This window comes from Mercenaria mercenaria, chromosome 13 (genome assembly GCF_021730395.1).
Source record: "Mercenaria mercenaria strain notata chromosome 13, MADL_Memer_1, whole genome shotgun sequence".
Taxonomy (NCBI): domain Eukaryota; kingdom Metazoa; phylum Mollusca; class Bivalvia; order Venerida; family Veneridae; genus Mercenaria; species Mercenaria mercenaria.
Window position 1 is genome coordinate 10,760,801 of NC_069373.1, and position 20,951 is coordinate 10,781,751.

At 35.5% G+C, this 20,951-nt stretch overlaps 1 protein-coding gene across 1 annotated transcript in view; it reads left to right on the forward strand.

Annotated features, from left to right (window-relative positions):
• Positions 1 to 20,951, forward strand: part of LOC123529857 (dedicator of cytokinesis protein 3-like) — a 213,829-nt gene that overhangs the window by 180,990 nt on the left and 11,888 nt on the right. Inside the window, exons 46-55 of the mRNA XM_053520723.1 lie at positions 2,091 to 2,354; positions 4,701 to 4,784; positions 6,447 to 6,566; positions 7,454 to 7,533; positions 9,156 to 9,213; positions 11,306 to 11,350; positions 12,739 to 12,879; positions 14,815 to 14,881; positions 18,653 to 18,775; positions 19,364 to 19,381. Coding sequence (XP_053376698.1) covers positions 2,091 to 2,354; positions 4,701 to 4,784; positions 6,447 to 6,566; positions 7,454 to 7,533; positions 9,156 to 9,213; positions 11,306 to 11,350; positions 12,739 to 12,879; positions 14,815 to 14,881; positions 18,653 to 18,775; positions 19,364 to 19,381 — 1,000 coding nt within the window. The remainder of the gene's footprint in view (positions 1 to 2,090; positions 2,355 to 4,700; positions 4,785 to 6,446; positions 6,567 to 7,453; positions 7,534 to 9,155; positions 9,214 to 11,305; positions 11,351 to 12,738; positions 12,880 to 14,814; positions 14,882 to 18,652; positions 18,776 to 19,363; positions 19,382 to 20,951) is intronic.

Genomic DNA, 20,951 nt, shown 5'->3' on the forward strand with positions numbered 1-20,951 from the left:
AAAGAAAACAAAGTCTAAGGAATTATTCCAGTGAGAAGTGTTTATTTCCAGTAAGCGATGTCCTGTTTAATAAAGCTTGTAATATGCTTACATGTTTTATGAAAATGGATTGAATTTAGCAAACAGAAGATGTTGATGTTACTTTAGAGTGTTGCTGCAGGAACACAGATGACATAGTGATGACATTATACCTACCTAACCATAATATGAGCCGCGCCACAAGAAAACCAACATCGTGGCTTTACAACCAGCGTAGATCCAAACCAGCCTGCGCATCCACGCAGTCAGGTCAGGATCCATACTGTTCACTTTCAAAGCCTATTGCAATTAGAGAAACAGCAAACAGCATGGATCCTGACCAGAGTGCGTGGATGTGCAGGCTGGTCTGAATCCATGCTGGCTGGTCGCAAAGCCACTATGTTGGTTTTCCCATGGCACGGCTCATATATTGTTATGGTACCACTTAATGTTTTTGTTTGCACCACTTTAAGGTCTTTACAAGCTTACACAATCATAAGATTTGATAAGAGACTTTTAACCTTTCAGGGATTCCACTTTTTAGCTCACATGTCACAAAGTGACAGTGTGAGCTTTTGTGATCGCGCAGCGTCTGTCGTCCGTGCGTCCGTGCGTGCGTGCGTCCATGTGTAAACTTTTGCTTGTGACCACTCTAGAGGTCACATTTTTCATGGGATCTTTATGAAAGTTGGTCAGAATGTTCATCTTGATGATATCTAGGTCAAGTTCGAAACTGGGTCACATGAGGTCAAAAACTAGGTCAGTAGGTCTAAAAATAGAAAAACCTTGTGACCTCTCTAGAGGCCATATTTTTCAAAAGATCTTCATGAAAATTGGTCAAAATGTTCACCTTGATGATACCTAGGTCAAGTTCGAAACTGGGTCACGTGCCGTCAAAAAGTAGGTCAGTAAGTCAAATAATAGAAAAACCTTGTGACCTCTCTAGAGGCCATATTTTTCATTGGATCTGTATGAAAGTTGGTCTGAATGTTCATCTTGATGATATCTAGGTCAAGTTCGAAACTGGGTCAGCTGCGGTTTAAAACTAGGTCATTAGGTCTAAAAATAGAAAAACCTTGTGACCTCTCTAGAGGCCATTCTTTTGAATGGATCTTTATGAAAATTAGTCTGAATGTTCACCTTGATGATATCTAGGTCAAGTTCGAAACTGGGTCACGTGCCGTCAGAAACTAGGTCAGTAGGTCAAATAATAAAAAAACCATGTGACCTCTCTAGAGGCCATATTTTTCATAGGATTTGTATGAAGGTTAGTCTGAATGTTCACCTTGATGATATCTAGGTCAAGTTCGAAACTGGGTCAACTGTGGTTAAAAACTAGGTCAGTAGGTCTAAAAATAGAAAAACCTTGTGACCTCTCTAGATGCCATATTTTTCACAAGATCTTCATGAAAATTGGTCTGAATGTTCACCTTGATGATACCAGGTCAAGTTCGAAACTGGGCAACGTGCCATCAGAAACTAGGTCAGTAGGTCAAATAATAGAAAAACCTTGTGACCTCTCTAGAGGCCATATTTTTCATGGGATCTGTATGAAAGTTGGTCTGAATGTTCATCTTGATGATATCTAGGTCAAGTTCGAAACTTGGTTAGCTGCGGTCAAAAACTAGGTCATTAGGTCTAAAAATAGAAAAACCTTGTGACTTCTCTGGAGGCTATACTTTTGAATGGATCTTCATGAAAATTGGTCAGAATGTTCATCTTGATGATATCTAGGTCAAGTTTGAAACTGGGTCACGTGCCATCAATAACTAGGTCAGTAGGTCAAATAATAAAAAAACCTTGTGACCTCTCTAGAGGCCATATCTTTCATGGGATCTGTATGAAAGTTGGTCAGAATGTTCATCTTGATGATATCTAGGTCAGGTTCAAAACTGGGTCACATGAGGTCAAAAACTGGGTCACTATGTCAAATAATAGAAAAAAATGACGTCATACTCAGTTCAAAACTGGGTCATGTTGGGACAGGTGAGCGATTCAGGACCATCATGGTCCTCTTGTTTTATTTCTTATACTTCGAAAAAGTAATTAATTGGCCAGTTATGACATTGCAGACATTGTGTATTGAGCGTTCAAAGATGAAGACAACCTATAAGTTCCCAGGTATTTTACGATGGTACGAGGTTACCAGTATTGAGATGGAGATGCTGTGCCCAATACGTGTGGCGATTGACCAGTTGAAACAGAACAACAGTGAACTGCAGATCCTGATCACACGATGTCAACTTAATCCAAAACTGTTCTTCTCACAGCTAGAGATGAAATTGAATGGCAACATTGCCGCTTCAGTACAGGGAGGCATTGCCAAATATCATGAGGTTAGGCTTTTTGCTTCTCCAGTGTAAAATAACAAGGAAAACAAAAGCTAGCATTTTCTAGCATTTAGTATAACATTCAAGTCTAACCCGCTTGATATCATAAATTTCTTGTCAAATTCTGTATGCTTTGCAATATAGAATACTTTTCAAGCAGCCTAAATAACAGAGTAGCTTTCGTAAACAAACAAAATATTTTTAGTTTGACTGTTCAGAGAATAATCAGAACTATTGTACTCTTCCTGGCATCTTTGTCAACATCCGTGTCACACCTTGTTTCAAGTTTTGCATGCAAGTACATATAGCTATCATTTAAAGGCATATAGCTTTGAAACTTTTTTTCCTGGCTCTATTACCAACCTTACTGGGTCAAGTCCCATAACTCTGACATGTATTTTGGCCAGATTCAGCCCCTCTTTCCTGGTCAAAGTTTTGCATGCAAGTTACTATCTCCAAAAGTAATGCAGATACTGGATTGAAACTCTATAGATATTTTAACATTTAGGGTAATATTCCTGCTTCTTGAACAATAATTCAAATAGTCAAGCATTGACTGTCTTACAGACAGCTCTTGTTTATTAAAGCTTACAATATCATTTTCCAAGCAGCCATATGAAGAGCAAAATTTGTTTTTGTACCCAGATACATCAAACCAGGCCAGTAATTTCATATCAGTATGCCTTATCATCTAGATGCTAATTATACCCCCACCAAACATGTTTGAGGGGGGTATATAGGAGTCAGTTTTGTCGCGTCCCGTCGCGTCCCGTCGTGTCCCGTCGCGTCCCGTCCCGTCGCGTCCCGAAATCTATTATCTCAGTTATTACCAAATGGATTTGATTCAAACTTAAAATACATGTTCCACCTTATCACCCACATCATGTGACACAAGGTGCATAACTCTTGACACCAAGTTTTTATGAATTATGTCCCCTTTTACTTAGAATTTAGGGTTAATTTTGCTGTTTTTTCACTCTATCTCAGTTATTACTAAATGGATTTGATTCAAACTTAAAATAGATGTTTCACCTCATCACCCACATCATGTGACATAAGGTGCATAACTCTGACACCAATTTTTTTTATGAATTATGCCCCTTTTTACTTAGAATTTAAGGTTGATTTTGATGTATTTTCACTATATCTTAGTTACTACTGAATGGATTTGATTCAAACTTAAAATAGATGTTCCACCTCATCACCCACATCATGTGCCCACATCATGTGACACAAGGTGCATAACTCTGACACCAAGTTTTCATGAATTATGTCCCCTTTTACTTAGAATTTAAGGTTAATTTTTATGTATTTTCACTATATCTCAGTTATTACTAAATGGATTTGATTCAAACTTAAAATAGTTGTTCCACCACACCACCTACATCATGTGACATAAGGTGCTTAACTGTGACATAAATTTTTTATGAATTATGTCCCCTTTTACTTTAAATTTAAGGTTGATTTTGATGTATTTTTAACTATATCTCAGTTATTACAAAATGGATTTGATTCAAACTTAAAATAGATGTTCCACCTCATCACCCACATCATGTGACACAAGGTGCATAACTCTGACACCAATTTTTCATGAATTATGCCCCTTTTTACTTAGAATTTAAGGTTAATTTTTATGTATTTTCACTATATCTCAGTTACTACTGAATGGATTTGATTCAGACTTAAAATAGATGTTCCACCTCATCACCCACATTATGTGACACAAGGTGCATAACTCTGACACTAATTTTTCTTGAATTGTGTCCCCTTTTACCTAGAATTTAAGGTTAATTTTGATGTATTTTCACTATATCTCATTCTGATTGGCTTAGAGCCAAAGGGAAGTAACCTTTTTTTAACTTTTGTATGGGGTTTCTTCACCTTAAATTCCAGGAATAAGTCTATTTTTAGAAATCCTATTTTTAGATTTTCAATATTTTAGGTATTTTTCTAACTTTTTTATTATAAGTCCTATGTAAAAAGTAAATACATTTTTCTGTGGTAACATGGGTCGGTAAGACACTTTTTTGTATTCACTTTTAGTGTATCTCTAATATTAGAGATTTAATATATTTACTAGTATTACTATACTAGTATTATACTAGTATTACTTACATGTGGAAGCCCAGGATGAAGTACTCCAAAGACTAAGTATTTTTAAGATTTCTTATGGTTGCCATTCTTCTGTGACAAGACCGTATGGTAGGGGTATGAGTCACTCCTGTGACAGTTCTAGTTTGTCCAGTCTGACAATAAAACATCTCTAATCAGTTTTAGTATTTCAGTTGTCTTGATGCTGCAGGTAAAAACAGTTAAGATTTTGGTAAGAAAGGTAACATTATTTTATTTCAGGCATTTTTTACAAAAGAGTTTGAGACAAACCATGCAGATGAGGCAATATTTCTAGATCAGATGAAGTACCTGCTTCATGAACAGGTAAGATCATAACATGAAGTTCCTGTTCAAAGAACAGGTAAAACAAAGCTTGAAGTTTCCGGTTTAATTAACGGATAAAACATGAAGTTCCTATTTCATGTACTGGTAAAACAAAACTTGAAGTTTCTGTTTGTTTAATGAACAGAAAAAAACAAAGTTTGAAGTTTCTGTTTAATAAAAAAATGAAACATAAAGTTCCTATTTTATGAACTGGTAAAACAAAGCTTGATGTTTTTGTTTAATGAACAGGTAAAACATAAAGTTCCTATTTCATGAACTGGTAAAACAAAACTTGATGTTTTTGTTTAATGAACAGGTAAAACATGAAGTTCCTATTTCATGTACTGGTAATATAAGACCTGAAGTTTCTGCTCAATGAACAGATAAAACAAAGCTTGAAGTTACTGTTTAATGAACAGATAAAACATGAAGTTCCTATTTCATGAACTGGTAAAACAAAACTTGAAGTTTCTGCCCATCAAACATGTAAAACAAAGCTTGAAGTTTCTGTTTAATGAACAGACAAAACAAAGTTTGAAGTTTCTGTTTAATGAACAGATAAAACATGAAGTTCCTATTTCATGATGGTAAAATAAAGCTTGATGTTTCTGTTAAATGAACAGAATCATAAAACAAAGCTTGAAGTTCCGATTTCATGAACTGGTAAAACAAAACTTGAAGTTTCTGCCCATCAAACATATAAAACAAAGCTTGAAGTTCCTATTTCATGTACTGGTAAAACAAAACTTGAAGTTTCTGCCCATCCAACATATAAAACAAAGCTTGAAGTTTCTGTTTAATGAATAGACAAAACAAAGTTTGAAGTTTCTGTTTAATGAACAGACAAAACAAAGTTTGAAGTTTCTGTTTAATGAACAGATAAAACATGAAGTTCCTATTTCATGAACTGGTAAAACAAAACTTGAAGTTTCTGCCCATCAAACATATAAAACAAAGCTTGAAGTTTCTGTTTAATGAACAGACAAAACAAAGTTTGAAGTTTCTGTTTAATGAACAGATAAAACATGAAGTTCCTATTTCATGATGGTAAAATAAAGCTTGATGTTTCTGTTAAATGAACAGAATCATAAAACAAAGCTTGAAGTTCCGATTTCATGAACTGGTAAAACAAAACTTGAAGTTTCTGCTCAATGAACAGATAAAACAAAGCTTGAAGTTTGTGTTTAATGAACAGATAAAACAAAGCTTGAAGTTTCTGTTTAATGAAAAGGCAAAACAAAGCTTGAAGTTCCTATTTCAGGAACTCATAAAATTAAGCTTAATGAACAGAATCATAAAGCAAAGCTTGAAGTTCCTATTTCATGAACCGATAAAACAAAGTTTGAAGTTTCTTTTTAATGATCAGATAAAACATGAAGTTCCTATTTCATGAACTGGTAAAACAAAACTTGAAGTTTCTGCTCAATGAACAGATAAAACAAAGCTTCAAGTTTCTGTTTAATGAAAGCCAGTGAAGGTATTTCTGGTTTAGCTTCGAAGTTTTTCTATTTTGCTACTTATTTGGCTAAGGATTTAATTTGAGAATTTTCATATAAGCTGTAGATACTTGTAGATACTGTTGTATAACTGTCATTTAATTGTAATACATGTATATATTATAATACTGATGTTTAATACCTAGGGTATTGTTTTATTTTGCAGGTGAAAATGTTACAGACTGGGATGCAGATACATGGAAGACTAGTACCAGACCAGCTGAGACCATTACATGACAACCTTGAAATAGAATTCAGAAAGATGAAAAGGGCTGTAAATGAACATGTAATAATAATTAAGATGGATACTTTGCTTTTGTTAGCTTACCTGGACACAAATAGATGAATGTTGATGAAACTTGGCCTGGATGTACTTTGATGGTCTTAATCCACAGTTGTTAAACAGTTGTACTTTGTTTCACATTAAAACAGAAAAATATTCTATCAAAATCTGCTATTGCAATTACTATAAGTTTGTAAAAATGCTTCTTGGTTGACTTTGTACCAAGATCATTCAGATCACTCTGATTTGTCGAAAACTATGGCCAGGCCACCAGAGCTAAAAATAGAAAATAAAAATGTCCAGGCAACATGTCCTCCAAAACCCCTAGGTATTATTTTGAAATAAGTTCACAGAAATGCTCCTTGTTTGACCATCGAATAAAATTCTGATATTATTTGGATTTGTCGAAAAACATGGCTGCCAGAGGTTTTCAAAAGCCATCTTTTTCGAAAATACTGGACAGATTTGAAATAAGTTTCACAGAAAATTTAATGTTCTTTGGATGACTCTCTGCTTATACTGTATACAGTCGACATCGTATTAATTTGAGAAAGAAGTGGACCTTAGTTTTCCTTATATGGAAAATGTTGAGTCTTTGCTGACTCTAATGGCCAGTTTTTTTTAAGGCAGACTGTTTTTTTTTATTGGTGACTCTATCAAATTGATAACTTGTTTGAACTGTGAAACTTGAGCAATCTAGGATTATTGTATGATACTTTGTACTTGAATGTCCTCCAAGTATAGTTTTACACAGCTAGAAGGTGGCAAACTTTCTCTTGAAGTTTTAACACAAACTACTGGTAATGTTTTTATTTATTTCTGACAAAATTGACTGTGATTCTCTTGAAATTGGTGACCATGTAGATATCTTCTGTTATCTATATTTTCAGGGTTCTCCATACAATTCTCAAGTAAGCTTGAAAAGTATGGGATCTGAAAGGCCGGGGACTCCAGGTTCCACTAGTAGCAGGTAGCACACCCATAATTTGAATACTGTTTCTGCTATTAAACATGGAAAATAGAGAGTTTTGAATACAGAAAGAATTTATATGAATACTTTGAAAACTCCTTTTCGATAATTATGCATTAAAGTTTTTCAGTTGGTATGGCCTCTTGGCCATTGTGGTTAATTTCATTTTTAGCTCATCTGATTTTTTGAAAAAAAATGATGAGTTATTGTCATCACTTGAGCGGTTGTCGGCGTCGGCGTCGGCGTCTGCGTCGGCGTTGCCTGGTTAAGTTTTATGTTTAGGTCAGCTTTTCTCCTAAACTATCAAAGCTATTGCTTTGAAACTTGGAATACTTGTTCACCATCATAAGCTGACCCTGTATAGCAAGAAACATAACTCCATCTTGCTTTTTGCAAGATTTATGGCCCCTTTTGTACTTAGAAAATATCAGATTTCTTGGTTAAGTTTTATGTTTAGGTCAATTTTTCTCCTAAACTATCAAAGCTATTGCTTTGAAACTTGGAATACTTGTTCACACATCATAAGCAGACCTGTACATCAAGAAACATAACTCCATCTTGCTTTTTGCAAGAATTATTGCCCCTTTTGGACTTAGAAAATCAGTTTTCTTGGTTAAGTTTTATGTTTAGGTCAGCTTTAATCCTAAACTATCAAAGCTATTGCTTTAAAACTTGCAAACACTTGGTCACCATCATAGGCTGACCCTGTACAGCAGAAACATAACTCCATCTGCTTTTTGCAAGATTTATGGCCCTTTTGGACTTAGAAAATATCAGATTTCTTGGTTAAGTTTTATGTTTAGGTAACTTTTTCTCTTAAACTATCAAAGCTATTGCTTTGAAACTTGTAACACTTGTTCACCATCATATAGCTGACCCTGTACAGCAAGCAACATAACTCATCTGCTTTTGCAATAATTATTGCCCTTTTGGACTTAGAAAAATCATTTTCTTGGTTGAATATTTATGTTTAAGTCAACTTTTCTCATTAAACTATAAAGCTATTGCTTTAAAACTTGCAACAGTTTTTCACCATCATAGTGGACATGTACATCAAGAAAATAACTCTATCCTGCTTTTTGCAGAATGATGGCCCTTTTTAGACTTAGAAAATCATGGGTAGGACAATATTTCTATTATACAAAAAAAATCAGATGAGCGTCAGCACCCGCAAGGCGGTGCTCTTGTTTATTGTTGGCTTGTGTCTTGAAGTTTTTAGTTTCTGTTATATAAGAAGACTATTCTATACTGTCTTAAATAAGTTGATGGTTCTATGTATGCCTGAAATAATGCTCATGATGCTTAACCTTTAGCCTGCTAGTGGTGATTTTGCCTTTGTGACCAGTGCAGACCAAGGTCAGACTCCACGGTCATGGTCTGCATGCACTGTTTGTATTCAGTCAGTCAATTTCCAGTGAACTCCCCTTTGAATCATAAGTGGTACAGGCCAAATTGAATGATAGACCAGTACATTTTAGAAATTTAGCAGGGTAAAGGTTAAGTTACCAGTAGCCCATATATATTGCATTGTTGGTTGTCCAATACATGATAAAGCATGATTTGACACATTCAGACAGGAAGATGATCGAGATATAAAGCATGTATATATTTCTGTATTTCAGTGGACGGTCATCAACTTACTCTCACGATGAGGAGACATCGGGTGTCATACATCCAGAGGTAAGTTTTACAGTAACACCAGTTATTATATACATGTAGTGGTGGTGGGAAACCAGTCAATGTAGACAATTCTTAACAGAATAGAAGATATTTGGAGAAATAATTTATTGTAATTTCGGAATATTCTAGAAAGCAGTACTTAAATATTTTATTCAAGAATTAAAACCATGTAGTGTGCACAGTTTAGAATTTATTGCTTATTTGTCACCTATTACTAGAACTGTATCTATACTAATATGCTTCATTTGAAACTTTGTACGAGGGTTGATCCAGAAGTAATATCATATTTATTAATTGTGATACAGTGAAACACCGCTCGCTCGAGCATCGATGACTCGAGCACCCGGGCTCGCTCGAGCAATTCATGTGGTCCCGGCCGATTTTCTTCTATTTTCTATGTGATATTACCATGGCTGGGTCGAGCATCGATAACTCGATCGTTCGAGCATGACACCTGGTCCCTGTGTGTTAATTTACTCTTTGTTACTTCTGGCTAACTCGAGCCGAGGTGTCAAAATTTTTCACACCTTCGGCGGTCAGAATGTGTCGGTTAATTAAACATTTTCACACACCGTTGAAATTGCGTAGTCTATTCCCAGGCTATCTTAAATGTTTGTTTGTCGGTATAGTTGATCTTATGATGAGAATAATTATTGATAAAATCTTAAAGAAAAGTTTTATTGATCAAATATCGATCAGTTACTGATTACTTAAAGCATCTTGTCTGCGGAATCGAGAAGATAGTGATGAGATCTTAGTATTTTAATCAGCAATTGTTTGCATGCAAATGAAGGAAATAATATAGCCGTTTCATAAAATTCAGACGATAATTATGATATGCACTTGTTGATGAATAAAAAAAAAATTTAGTTGTTTCTTCACATGTGCCATTTACAAATTATATATTGAAACGTCTATCAATAGATAACGTTTGTAATACGTTTGTTTTTGAAAAATGTCACAAGTATGTTATTATTACGCATCACCGTTTACTCTGCAAACGGTCCCAATGACAGTTGGTAAAACAAACTTTAGTTTTCTTCGTATGTTGGTCAATGTTTGGGTCGCTCGAAACCATGGATAACTCGAGCATTTTGCTCATCCCCTTGCGACCTCGAGCGAGCGGTGTTTTACTGTATTATAATAGAACTTATATCAAGATGAACTCTAATGGAAATAATATTTTCTACAGTTGTGTTGTTTTGAATAAAGAGAACTTCAGAGTTAACCCCTGACAACATTTTGCCACACCCAAAATAGTGCAGTCCAATCATGATGTGCACTGTTCGCTATTCAGCCAGTATCTTTTTGGTAAACACCCCTTTTAACAGTTAATGGTACTGTCCAAATTGGAAGATAGACAAGTTCATTATAGAAGTTTAGCATAGTGAAGGTTAAGATACATCATTCAGCAGTTAACTGAGAAGACAATAGTGTCATCCTGGCAGGTTAAAGTTTACTATATTTATTAAGGCTTGTTATTGCTTAGTGACTAGTGTCAGTATCTGACGCCAATAATGCCAGTGGCATGCAGCAATCATCATTTTATACTTTATGTGCATGTCAGTGTCTCAATAAGTAAGCAATATTTTTTTTATATTTTCATAAAATACTGCACATGCATAAAAGTACTTGTTTAAGGTTTTTACTGTTTTCTTTTTCTTTATACACTTTTTTAAAGCTTCAGTGACTTGTCTTCTGCCAGTGGATTAACCCTTGTACAATATAGTATTTTGAATATGTTATAGAAGATTTGATAGAAACATTCAAGATATCTTCTTTTTTTTTTAACAAAATTTTCAAAGCTAATTTTGATTCCTAACCATTTCAAACTCATTCTGAATTCTGAGCTCTAAGTTAACACTCCAAAGAGCATATTTCTTGAGCTGTTTTCATGAAACTTGCTTGTGTCTTTTGCCATCATATCTCTCGGTCAAGTTTAATAATCAACAAGATTGCTCCAGTAACACTTGAGTTATGGCCCTTGAACTGGTCAGAATGATCATATTTCATATCATTAACACTAAAGACATTATTTCTAGAGCTTTCTTTATGAAACTTACACAGGATATATGTGTTACCTTTCATTTAGACAGTGAGTTATGAGATATATTCAAGGCCAAATAGTCAAGGTCAGGTGAGTGTCTTAGTCTAGAAAAAAGGAAATTTGAAGTTTTTTTAAACATGGCTATTCATAGGAACATAAGCATTGAACATTTCTTCACCCTGGACTTTTACTTGCCTGCATCTTTATTGAAACGTTCTTTTACGTACTTAGCTGAGTTTTCCGTCTACATGCCATGCTTTTATTGTATGCATCTACTGTAAATTCAGTATATATATATATTATTACATTATACTTAATGCTTTACATATACGGCTTGACCTAACATTTTATATACAGTTTTGTTTAAGAGAAACCTGACTTGTATCTGTGACAGTGTTTCAAATATTTCAACTATAAAGTTATTATAATTTGTCGCCTCAGCACAAAGCTCTGATATCTCTTTCCATATTGGTCTCCTGCTGAGGTTACAATTTGTTTCAGTTGAAACTGATCTAGGTTAGAGAGCACCAATTGTTTTCCCATAGACTTACATTATAACATTATGGTGTGTACAGCCTTCCATAAATTGAAACTTATATATCTAATAACATGTTTTTCAAGAACTATCTTAGTTCTACTAAAATACTGGACAAAAAACATCTGAATAGTGATACTTCATTTAAGTAATTTTCGTGTGAATGAGATGACCCCCTGTTTAAATCCTTGGCATGGTGGGAGAAATTTGGTTAATAAAACTTTTTTTCAGTACACATAAAATGTAGTAAATTTTGTAAAAATGTATAATAAAATACAGTAAATGCAGTAAAAAAAATCTCAATTTTGAAAAAAAAAAATCTTGGGTTGTTAACATGACTGACCAGTTAGAATGCACAGATGCTACCTTATTCCCAGGTATACACTTACCTCATTCCCAGTAAGTTCCCTGTACTTTTTTGAATTGGTGATCTCTGACCTCTACTCTTGTATCCCTTTACATTATATTGAAATACTAACACAATATCTATGACTGGATTTACAGTACATAATTGTGTGTTGTCATGACAACAAGGACCATCTGGTTAAAGTTTTCAAGAACATATAATGCAAAAAAATTTTTTTCAAAAAGGCTATTTCTTTGAGATTTGAATTTTAGTATTTCAAATTTGAAGTATGAATTGTATTCATTCTTTGGGAATAAACTTCAGGAGCTTCTTGGTGGGGTTAAGAATGTTTGTCCCTTACAAATTATTGTTTTACAGTATCTTACTGATACATATTTTGGATGTATTCTCAGTGAAGGGAGTACTAAAGAGAAATGTAAAAAATGATTTTTTTTGTATACCTTAAACATTAATATTGTTTCTAAATAGGAGCTTGTTCTAAAGATGGACCTTTTTATCATGACAGTTCTCAAAAATGTTACCCAAGACTATGGTGTTTGGTATATTTACTCTCTGTTCTAATTATGCATGCTCTAGGACTTGCCATTTAACCTAGCTGCTCAGAATAAATCTCGACGGAGTTACGTGCCCTTCCCAGAAGAGGGGAGCAGCAGTATTCCCCCACCCATTCCCTCCAGACCTCACTCTATGCTACTGTCCACTCATGGATTCTCACAGGTAAATTACTTATTGTAAAACAGGAATTAATAAATTCTTAATACTTCCCAACGTGGGATGTTTTCATCATCACTTACCAACTTGAATTCTTCAGCAAAAAACACATACTGTGCAATATATACCAGTGAACCAAGGTTTTACTGTGTTTTGTAGGTCGCATATTTTCATAAAAAGAATAGCTTCGTAAAAAGCATATTTCTACAGTTGCAGCTTATTATATGCAACACATTAATGGAAATAGCTTATACATACGTCATTTGCTTTTAGCTGCTTAGCTATTTGTATACAGAGCTCAGCTTGCAGTTACTTATATACAAGCCACACCATGAGAAAACCAACATAGTGCGTTTGCAACCAGCATGGATCCAGACCAGCCTGCGCATCTGTGCAGTCTGGTCAGGATCCATCTGTTTGCTTTCAAAGCCTATTGCAATTAGAGAAACTGTTAGCAAACAGCATGGATCCTGACAGTCTGGTCAGGATCCATGCTGGTCGCAAACAGCCTGCGCATCTGCACAGTCTGGTCTGGATCCATGCTGGTCGCAGACGCACTATGTTGGTTTTTATCATGGCATGGCTCATACAATTTCAAATCTCTCTCATGGACTTGCTGTCATGCAGCATTCTTTAGCCTGAATCGCGAGTATACTCTTCTAGAGTGATGTGATTACTGAAGATGATGATGAAGAAATAAACTTTTAGCTTGACTGTTTGGAAAATAGGTAGAGCTACTGCACTCACCTGTATGTCTGTCTCATCATCAGGCTAATATTTTATGTTTAAGCTCCTAATCACTACTGAAAAATGGATTGGAACTTCACTCACTTGCTCCATGTGATGATCTGATCTGCACGAAGAGGTTCATTAACCAATACTTATATTTTGCTTTGAAAGGAGTTAAACTGACGTGATAGGTTTCTTTTAGAAATAATAATATTGCTGTCATATTTATAATAAAAAATATTGGTTAGGAGCAATTTATGCAGGTTTTGTCACTAAAAAAAGTCACAGTAATAAATACATAGTCTAAGACATAAATGCAAAAGGTGCAACAATTTTAAGACATAAATCTTTCATCTCTTATAATGCTTAATGAGAACAGATCACGCTAAAATTTGATAAGTTGAAAAAGTGGTATAACTTAAAAAAGCAAAGTAGAGTTATGGAACCTGAGCAATATATGTCAAATCAGAGTGAACAAGAATGTGACATCTCAATACATTCCCACAAGTTAGTGGTTACAGAGATACCAGCTTAGGTCTAAAATACAAAAACTTCACATACTTTTTCACTCTGATGATTTGACATACATTGCTCAGGTGAGATTGAGGTCTTAAAGTTGTTGCCCTTTTTGCTTTTTTGTCTGTGTATTCATTAGTTTGGTTTGTTTAGTGACAAGACTTTTAAATAGTGGTTGATTGTAAAATCTGTTCCACCTTACATTGACTTAAGTTCTGTGCCATTGAAAAGTAAGTAATTGTTGTGTTCATTATTCTGAATGGATTTCTCTCATTTTTCCTAGCTGTTTTTTAGATCAAGGGAACTTGTTCTTAGTTAGATATATAGAAATTTAACTAACCATCATAAAAAAAATATAGGACTTTGTTTTAATGATAGATGTCAATGATAGGAAATGCAAGAACCGTTAACCCTTTCCTGTTTTTGATTTATCTCTTCTTTTGTTCATAGTTGCCACAATTGCTGTATTTTTGCATTTTCTGAATGTAAATTGATAAATGGGAATGAATGTATTGAAAAACTGTTACTTCAGCTTTCTGACTTCTCCCCTTCAGCTATTAAAATAAACCATATGGAATAGGAGCTTTCTCTCGGACTGTTTTCCTATATACATTTACTTCTTAATATAATGGTTAAATGCTAAATTACTGTAGATTTATTTAGGAGTATACAGTAAGATATTTATTTCTTTTACAGATGTCTCCAGGTCTAAAAGGCAGTAAAGCCACGACTGGGAGTGACCCTCTCTTAGCAGCAAGTTCAGGTAAATTTGTCTTGTTTACTTGGTTACATATATAAATTTCCTTAGGCGTATAAAAAAAATTGTTTGTTTCTGGTATCCCGACCTACCCTAAATTTTTGGCCTGACCCTAAATGTTTTTATGGCCTTGGAGAATTTTTAGCTGGACTATTCATAGAATAGTGAGCTATTGCACTCGCCCATGCGTCGGTGTCTGCGTCCGCATCCCGATTTTGGTTAAGGTTTTGTATGTAAGCTGGTATCTCAGTAACCACTTGTGGGAATGGATTGAAACTTCACACACTTATTCACTGTGACAAACTGACTTACATTGCACAGGTTCCATAACTCTATTTTGCTTTTTTACAAAATTATGCCCCTTTTTCGACTTAGAAATTTTTGGTTAAGGTTTTGTATGTAAGCTGGTAACTCAGTAACCACTTGTGGGAATGAATTGAAACTTCACACACTTATTCACTGTGATGAACTGATCTACATTGCACAGGTTCCATAACTCTATTTTGCTTTTTTACAAAATTATGCCCCTTTTTCGACTTAAAAATTTTTGGTTAAGGTTTTGTATGTAAGCTGGTATCTCAGTACTTACTAATGGGAATGGATTGAAACTTCACATACTTGTTCACTATCATGATCTGACATGCACTAAGCAAGTCCCATAACTCTACTCTCTTTTTTTTTCAAAATTATGCCCCTTTTTTCGACTTAGCAGTTTTTGGTTAAATTTTTGTATGTAATCTGATATCTCAGTATCCACTAATTGGAATGGATTGAAACTTCACACACTTGTTCACTGTCATGATCTAACATGCACTGTGAAGGTCCCATAACTCTACTTGGCATTTTTAGCTCATCTGATTTTTTGAAAAAAAATGATGAGTTATTGTCATCACTTGAGCGGTTGTCAGCGTCGGCGTCGGCGTTGCCTGGTTAAGTTTTATGTTTAGGTCAGCTTTTCTCCTAAACTATCAAAGCTATTGCTTTGAAACTTGGAATACTTGTTCACCATCATAAGCTGACCTGTATAGCAAGAAACATAACTCCATCTTGCTTTTTGCAAGATTTATGGCCCCTTTTGTACTTAGAAAATATCAGATTTCTTGGTTAAGTTTTATGTTTAGGTCAACTTTTCTCCTAAACTATCAAAGCTATTGCTTTGAAACTTGGAATACTTGTTCACCATCATAAGCAGACCCTGTACATCAAGAAACATAACTCCATCTTGCTTTTTGCAAGATTTATGGCCCCTTTTGGACTTAGAAAATCAGTTTTCTTGGTTAAGTTTTATGTTTAGGTCAGCTTTTATCCTAAACTATCAAAGCTATTGCTTTAAACTTGCAACACTTGTTCACCATCATAAGTTGACCTGTATAGCAAGAAACATAACTCTGTCCTGCTTTTTGCAAGATTTATGGCCCCTTTTGGACTTAGAAAATATCAGATTTCTTGGTTAAGTTTTATGTTTAGGTCAAGTTTTTCTCTTAAACTATCAAAGCTATTGCTTTGAAACTTGCAACACTTGTTCACCATCATAAGCTGACCTGTACAGCAAGCAACATAACTCCATCCTGCTTTTTGCAATAATTATTGCCCCTTTTGGACTTAGAAAATCATTTTCTTGGTTGAGTATTATGTTTAAGTCAACTTTTCTCATAACTATCAAAGCTATTGCTTTAAAACTTGCAACAGTTTTCACCATCATAAGTGGACACTCTACATCAGAAACATAACTCTATCCTGCTTTTTGCAAGAATGATGGCCCTTTTTAGACTTAGAAATCATGGGTAGGACAATATTTCTATTACACAAAAAAATCAGATGAGCGTCAGCACCGCAAGGCGGTGCTCTTGTTACAAAATTATGCCCCTTGACTTAGCAGTTTTTTGTAAGTTTTTGTATGTAGTGGTATATCAGTATCACAAATTGGAAAGGATTGAAACTTCACACACTTGTTCACTGTCATGATATGAATGCAGTACAGAGGTTCAATACCTTACTTTGCATTTTACAAAATTATGCCCCTTTTCAACTTTTGTATTCATTCAATTGACAAGGCTGTTGAATAGTCGAGCGTTGCTGTCCTCCGACAGCTCTTGTTTTTTTTCTTCAAGTTTTTCAACTAAAAATTGCAAAACTGCACTTTTTATGCTTTAAACATTGTCAGTGATGTTAGAAATCAACTTACTGATGCTCTAAAGGCATAACCCCCTTATTTGTATTCATTATTTGACACAAAAATAATCTCTGAAAAGTCTCACTTTAAAAAGATTCCCCCCCCCCCCCCAAAAAATCCAACCTACCTACCCTAATTATGTCTCCCACACCACTGTGGTGGGAGACGTTCTGATTTACTCGTGTGTGTGTGGGGGGGGGGGGGCTCTAAGTCGAACATTTCTCATCCATCTTCACCAAATTTGAACAAAATGTGTTTGTCAATAAGTCCTCAGCCAAGTTGGATAACTAGCCAAATTGGCCCAGGCACTTTAGAATTATGGCCCTTGAATTACCGAAAATCGCATACCAGTATCGGCAATCTTAAGTCATTGGTGCCAGTACAGGGCGCACTCTAAGTCATTGGTGCATGGTTGATTGACTCAGATACATAACTATTGAGATGATTAGGCATTTGTGGGAGACATGTGCTTTTCTCAAAAGCAGCTCAAGTTTTTTTGAGCATGTTACTGGAAGTAAAGAATTTATTTTAGACCTTATCTGGAACTGATTAACTGTGCTGAATAAAGCAGGTGTCTAGTTGAATCAGGTATACTGTTATACATGGGTTTGGGTACATTTTTACCTCAAGTATGGAGAGCTATCCTACTCAACCAAGCTTCAGGGTCCTTCTGCATCCGCAGTTTGGTTAAAGTTTCGATGCTTTTTCTCTTTATCTTTATTATTACTTGATGGATTTCCTTCAAACTTAAAATAGTTATTCCTCATCATCACCCACATCATATGGCACAAGGATCATAACTCTGGTACCAATATTTCATGCAGGACTTGGTTAAAGAGAGGTGGCGGATAAGTGCCATTTTAATGTACTAGAATTTCAGGTTAAAGTTTTGATGCACTTCCACTCTATCTCAGTTATTCCTAAATGATCATCTCCCACATCATATGACATAAGGCCCATAACTCTGGTACCAACATTTCATGCAGGACTTGGTTAAAGAGAGGTGGTGGATAAGTGCCATTTTAATGTATATTTTTCTCGATACTAAATAACTAGGTTGGATAGTTTAATTGCAGTTGAAAATGAAGAGCAAAATATTTTCAAATTTATAGCTGTTCCATAGATACTTTTGAGGAGCCTCCGTGGCTGAGTGGTTACGGTTGATGACGTCAAATCATTTGCCCCTCATTGATGTGGGTTCGAGCGTCACTCGGGGTGTTGAATTCTTTATGTGAGGAAGCCATCCAGCTGGCTTGCGGAAGGTCGGTGGTTCTACCGAGGTGCTCACTCATGATGAAATAATGCACGGAGGGGCACCTGGGGTCTTCCTCCACCATCAAATATGGAAAGTCGCCATATGACCTATAATTGTGTCTGTGCAACATTAACCCCCTCCCCCCTCCCCCCTGCCCCCAAAAGAAAAGAAAAATAGATAATTTTGAACAATTCTGACAATTAATGAGCTGTGAATTGTAAAGTAGGAAGAAAATCATTTTTATCTCCCAATATATATATTATTAATGACTTTCAATGTCTCAGTAAGTCTTGTGTTAAGTAAACTTACCTGACAATTATCCTAGGTTAACCGTTATTGTTATATTTAGCAGGTTCTCCACAGTCAGCTAGGTCACCAGGTAATATGCCACGTGGAGTGCGAGTGAACAGACGTGAAACAATATCTACAGTCGGACCACCACCGCAGCTTCCACAGAGGCGGAGACCTTCTGGTAATGTCTAAATCTTGTTATATAGGTTACCTAATAGTATAACCTGATTCTTGTTTACATATACATATGTCAGAACTGTTTGTCACATTTGTTGGCCCTGTTTGAAATTGGAGGGCATATAGAATTGCCTTTGTTTATATATACATCTCGACAATCATTATCAGTTGAAATTGGTTCAAAGTTTAAATGTATGGTAACCCACAACCTGTATATACATAATGGAAAGCAAGAGAAATTCTAACAAGAAATGTCTCATGGCTGTGAGTTATATGTCACTGTGTTCTGTTATTGAAATCTAGTTTTTCTTAAAAACTTCTTATTTTAATACAGAATTACAGCACAGATGCTATATGAACACGCTCTTTTTCTGACACCTTATCAAGAACATGTACATAATTATTGTTTAACAGAAGGGATATTTTGGTTCGAAAGTACTGAAATTTAAAAGAAAGAACATTTTAAGCTGGATACTCCTTAGAAATTCATGATTTTATTTTTTGCTGCAGTATCTAAAACCAACTTGGCCAATGAGTTATAGTATAGATGAATAAGAGTTCTAACTATCACAATATATTTATTCACCTACAGAAGTTCCACATCCATCAGGTAATTGGTTGCCTAGGAGATAGTGTTATGTTTACTGCATCGTCCTGTTATGTTTTATGTTTTGGAATAACCACTGTGTTATGGGAATATTTTGAAATAACCACCATTGAATATAACCAATGAAGGAATGTCTGCATGCTGTATCCAAGATATTTAAGTTCAACAATCAATTTTGCAGTCCAGTTCTGTTCGCTTGAACTCATATGGCTCGAATACCTCCCTTCACTTGAATTCAGTGTCCAGTCCAATCAAAATCTCTACAAAATATATACTGTTCTACTTTATCCTCAAACAAGATTGCTGGGACTGTCGAATGGTACCTCAGGTCCAGACGATTTAATTACATTGGAGATAATACTTGTTGTCTGAGGCACTACAGGTGCAAATCAGATTTCAACTATTGACAGTCTGTTTGCACATTTACGCCTCAAGATATGGGCAGTTAGTGAAAGGTTACACTGTCTGTGGTTAGATATGCTGTACATCTTAAAGGTGACAGATATGTATCTCTTAATTTTAAGCTAATTATATCATTATGACAGTACGGTAACTTGGATAGTTTAAACTAAGACCAGATTCCCTTGAGTTTTGTGAGTTTGAGCGAATGAACTTGGACTGTACTTTGAACATTAGCATGACTGTTATTTCACATACTTGTGTTTTCAATAATTTTCATACTCCTAAATACTCATATAATTTAACTATAATTGTAACTTGTTTTATTTAGTTTCATGGTAATAGGGCTGTCGTGTTGGATGATGTTGTTCTTGAAATTATTCCATTCTAAGTGTGATTTGGTCCTTGGTGCAATTTTCATGCCCTAAAGCATGACAAATAGTAATCAGACGCTATGTCAGTCTGTCTGTTTCACTTTGATTGTCCTGTGCATAACTAAGAATGTATGCAAGGGTTTAGTTAAGCTTATACAATCTCGAAGATGCACTTTTGGGGTTGGGGCCTCAATAGCTGAGTAGTTAAAGTTGCTGACTTTAGATCACTTGTCCTTCACCACCAATGTGGGTTTGAAATTGTGCTCTGGATGTAGGATTCTTCATTTGAGGAAGTCATCCAGCTCTCTGAAGGAAGGTAAATGGTTCTGCCCAGGTGCCCACCCATGCTTGATACACCTAGGGTCTTCCTTCGCTGCGAGAAGCAACCAAGTCACTGTATGACCTAAATTATGTTGGTTCTGCCAAGGTGCCCACCCATGCTTGATACACCTAGGGTCTTCCTGCGCTGCGAAAAGCTACCAAGTCACTGTATGACCTAAATTGTGTTGGTTCTGCCCAGGTGCCCACCCATGCTTGATACACCTAGGGTCTTCCTTTGCTGCGAAAAGCTACCAAGTCACTGTATGACCTAAATTGTGTTGGTTCTGCCCAGGTGCCCACCCATGCTTGATACACCTAGGGTCTTCCTTCACTGCGAAAAGCTACCAAGTCACTGTATGACCTAAATTTTGTCGGTTCTGCCCTGGTGCCCACCCATACTTGATACACCTAGGGTCTTCCTTCACTGCGCAAAAGCTGGCAAGTCACTGTATGACCTAAATTGTGTTGGTTCTGCCCAG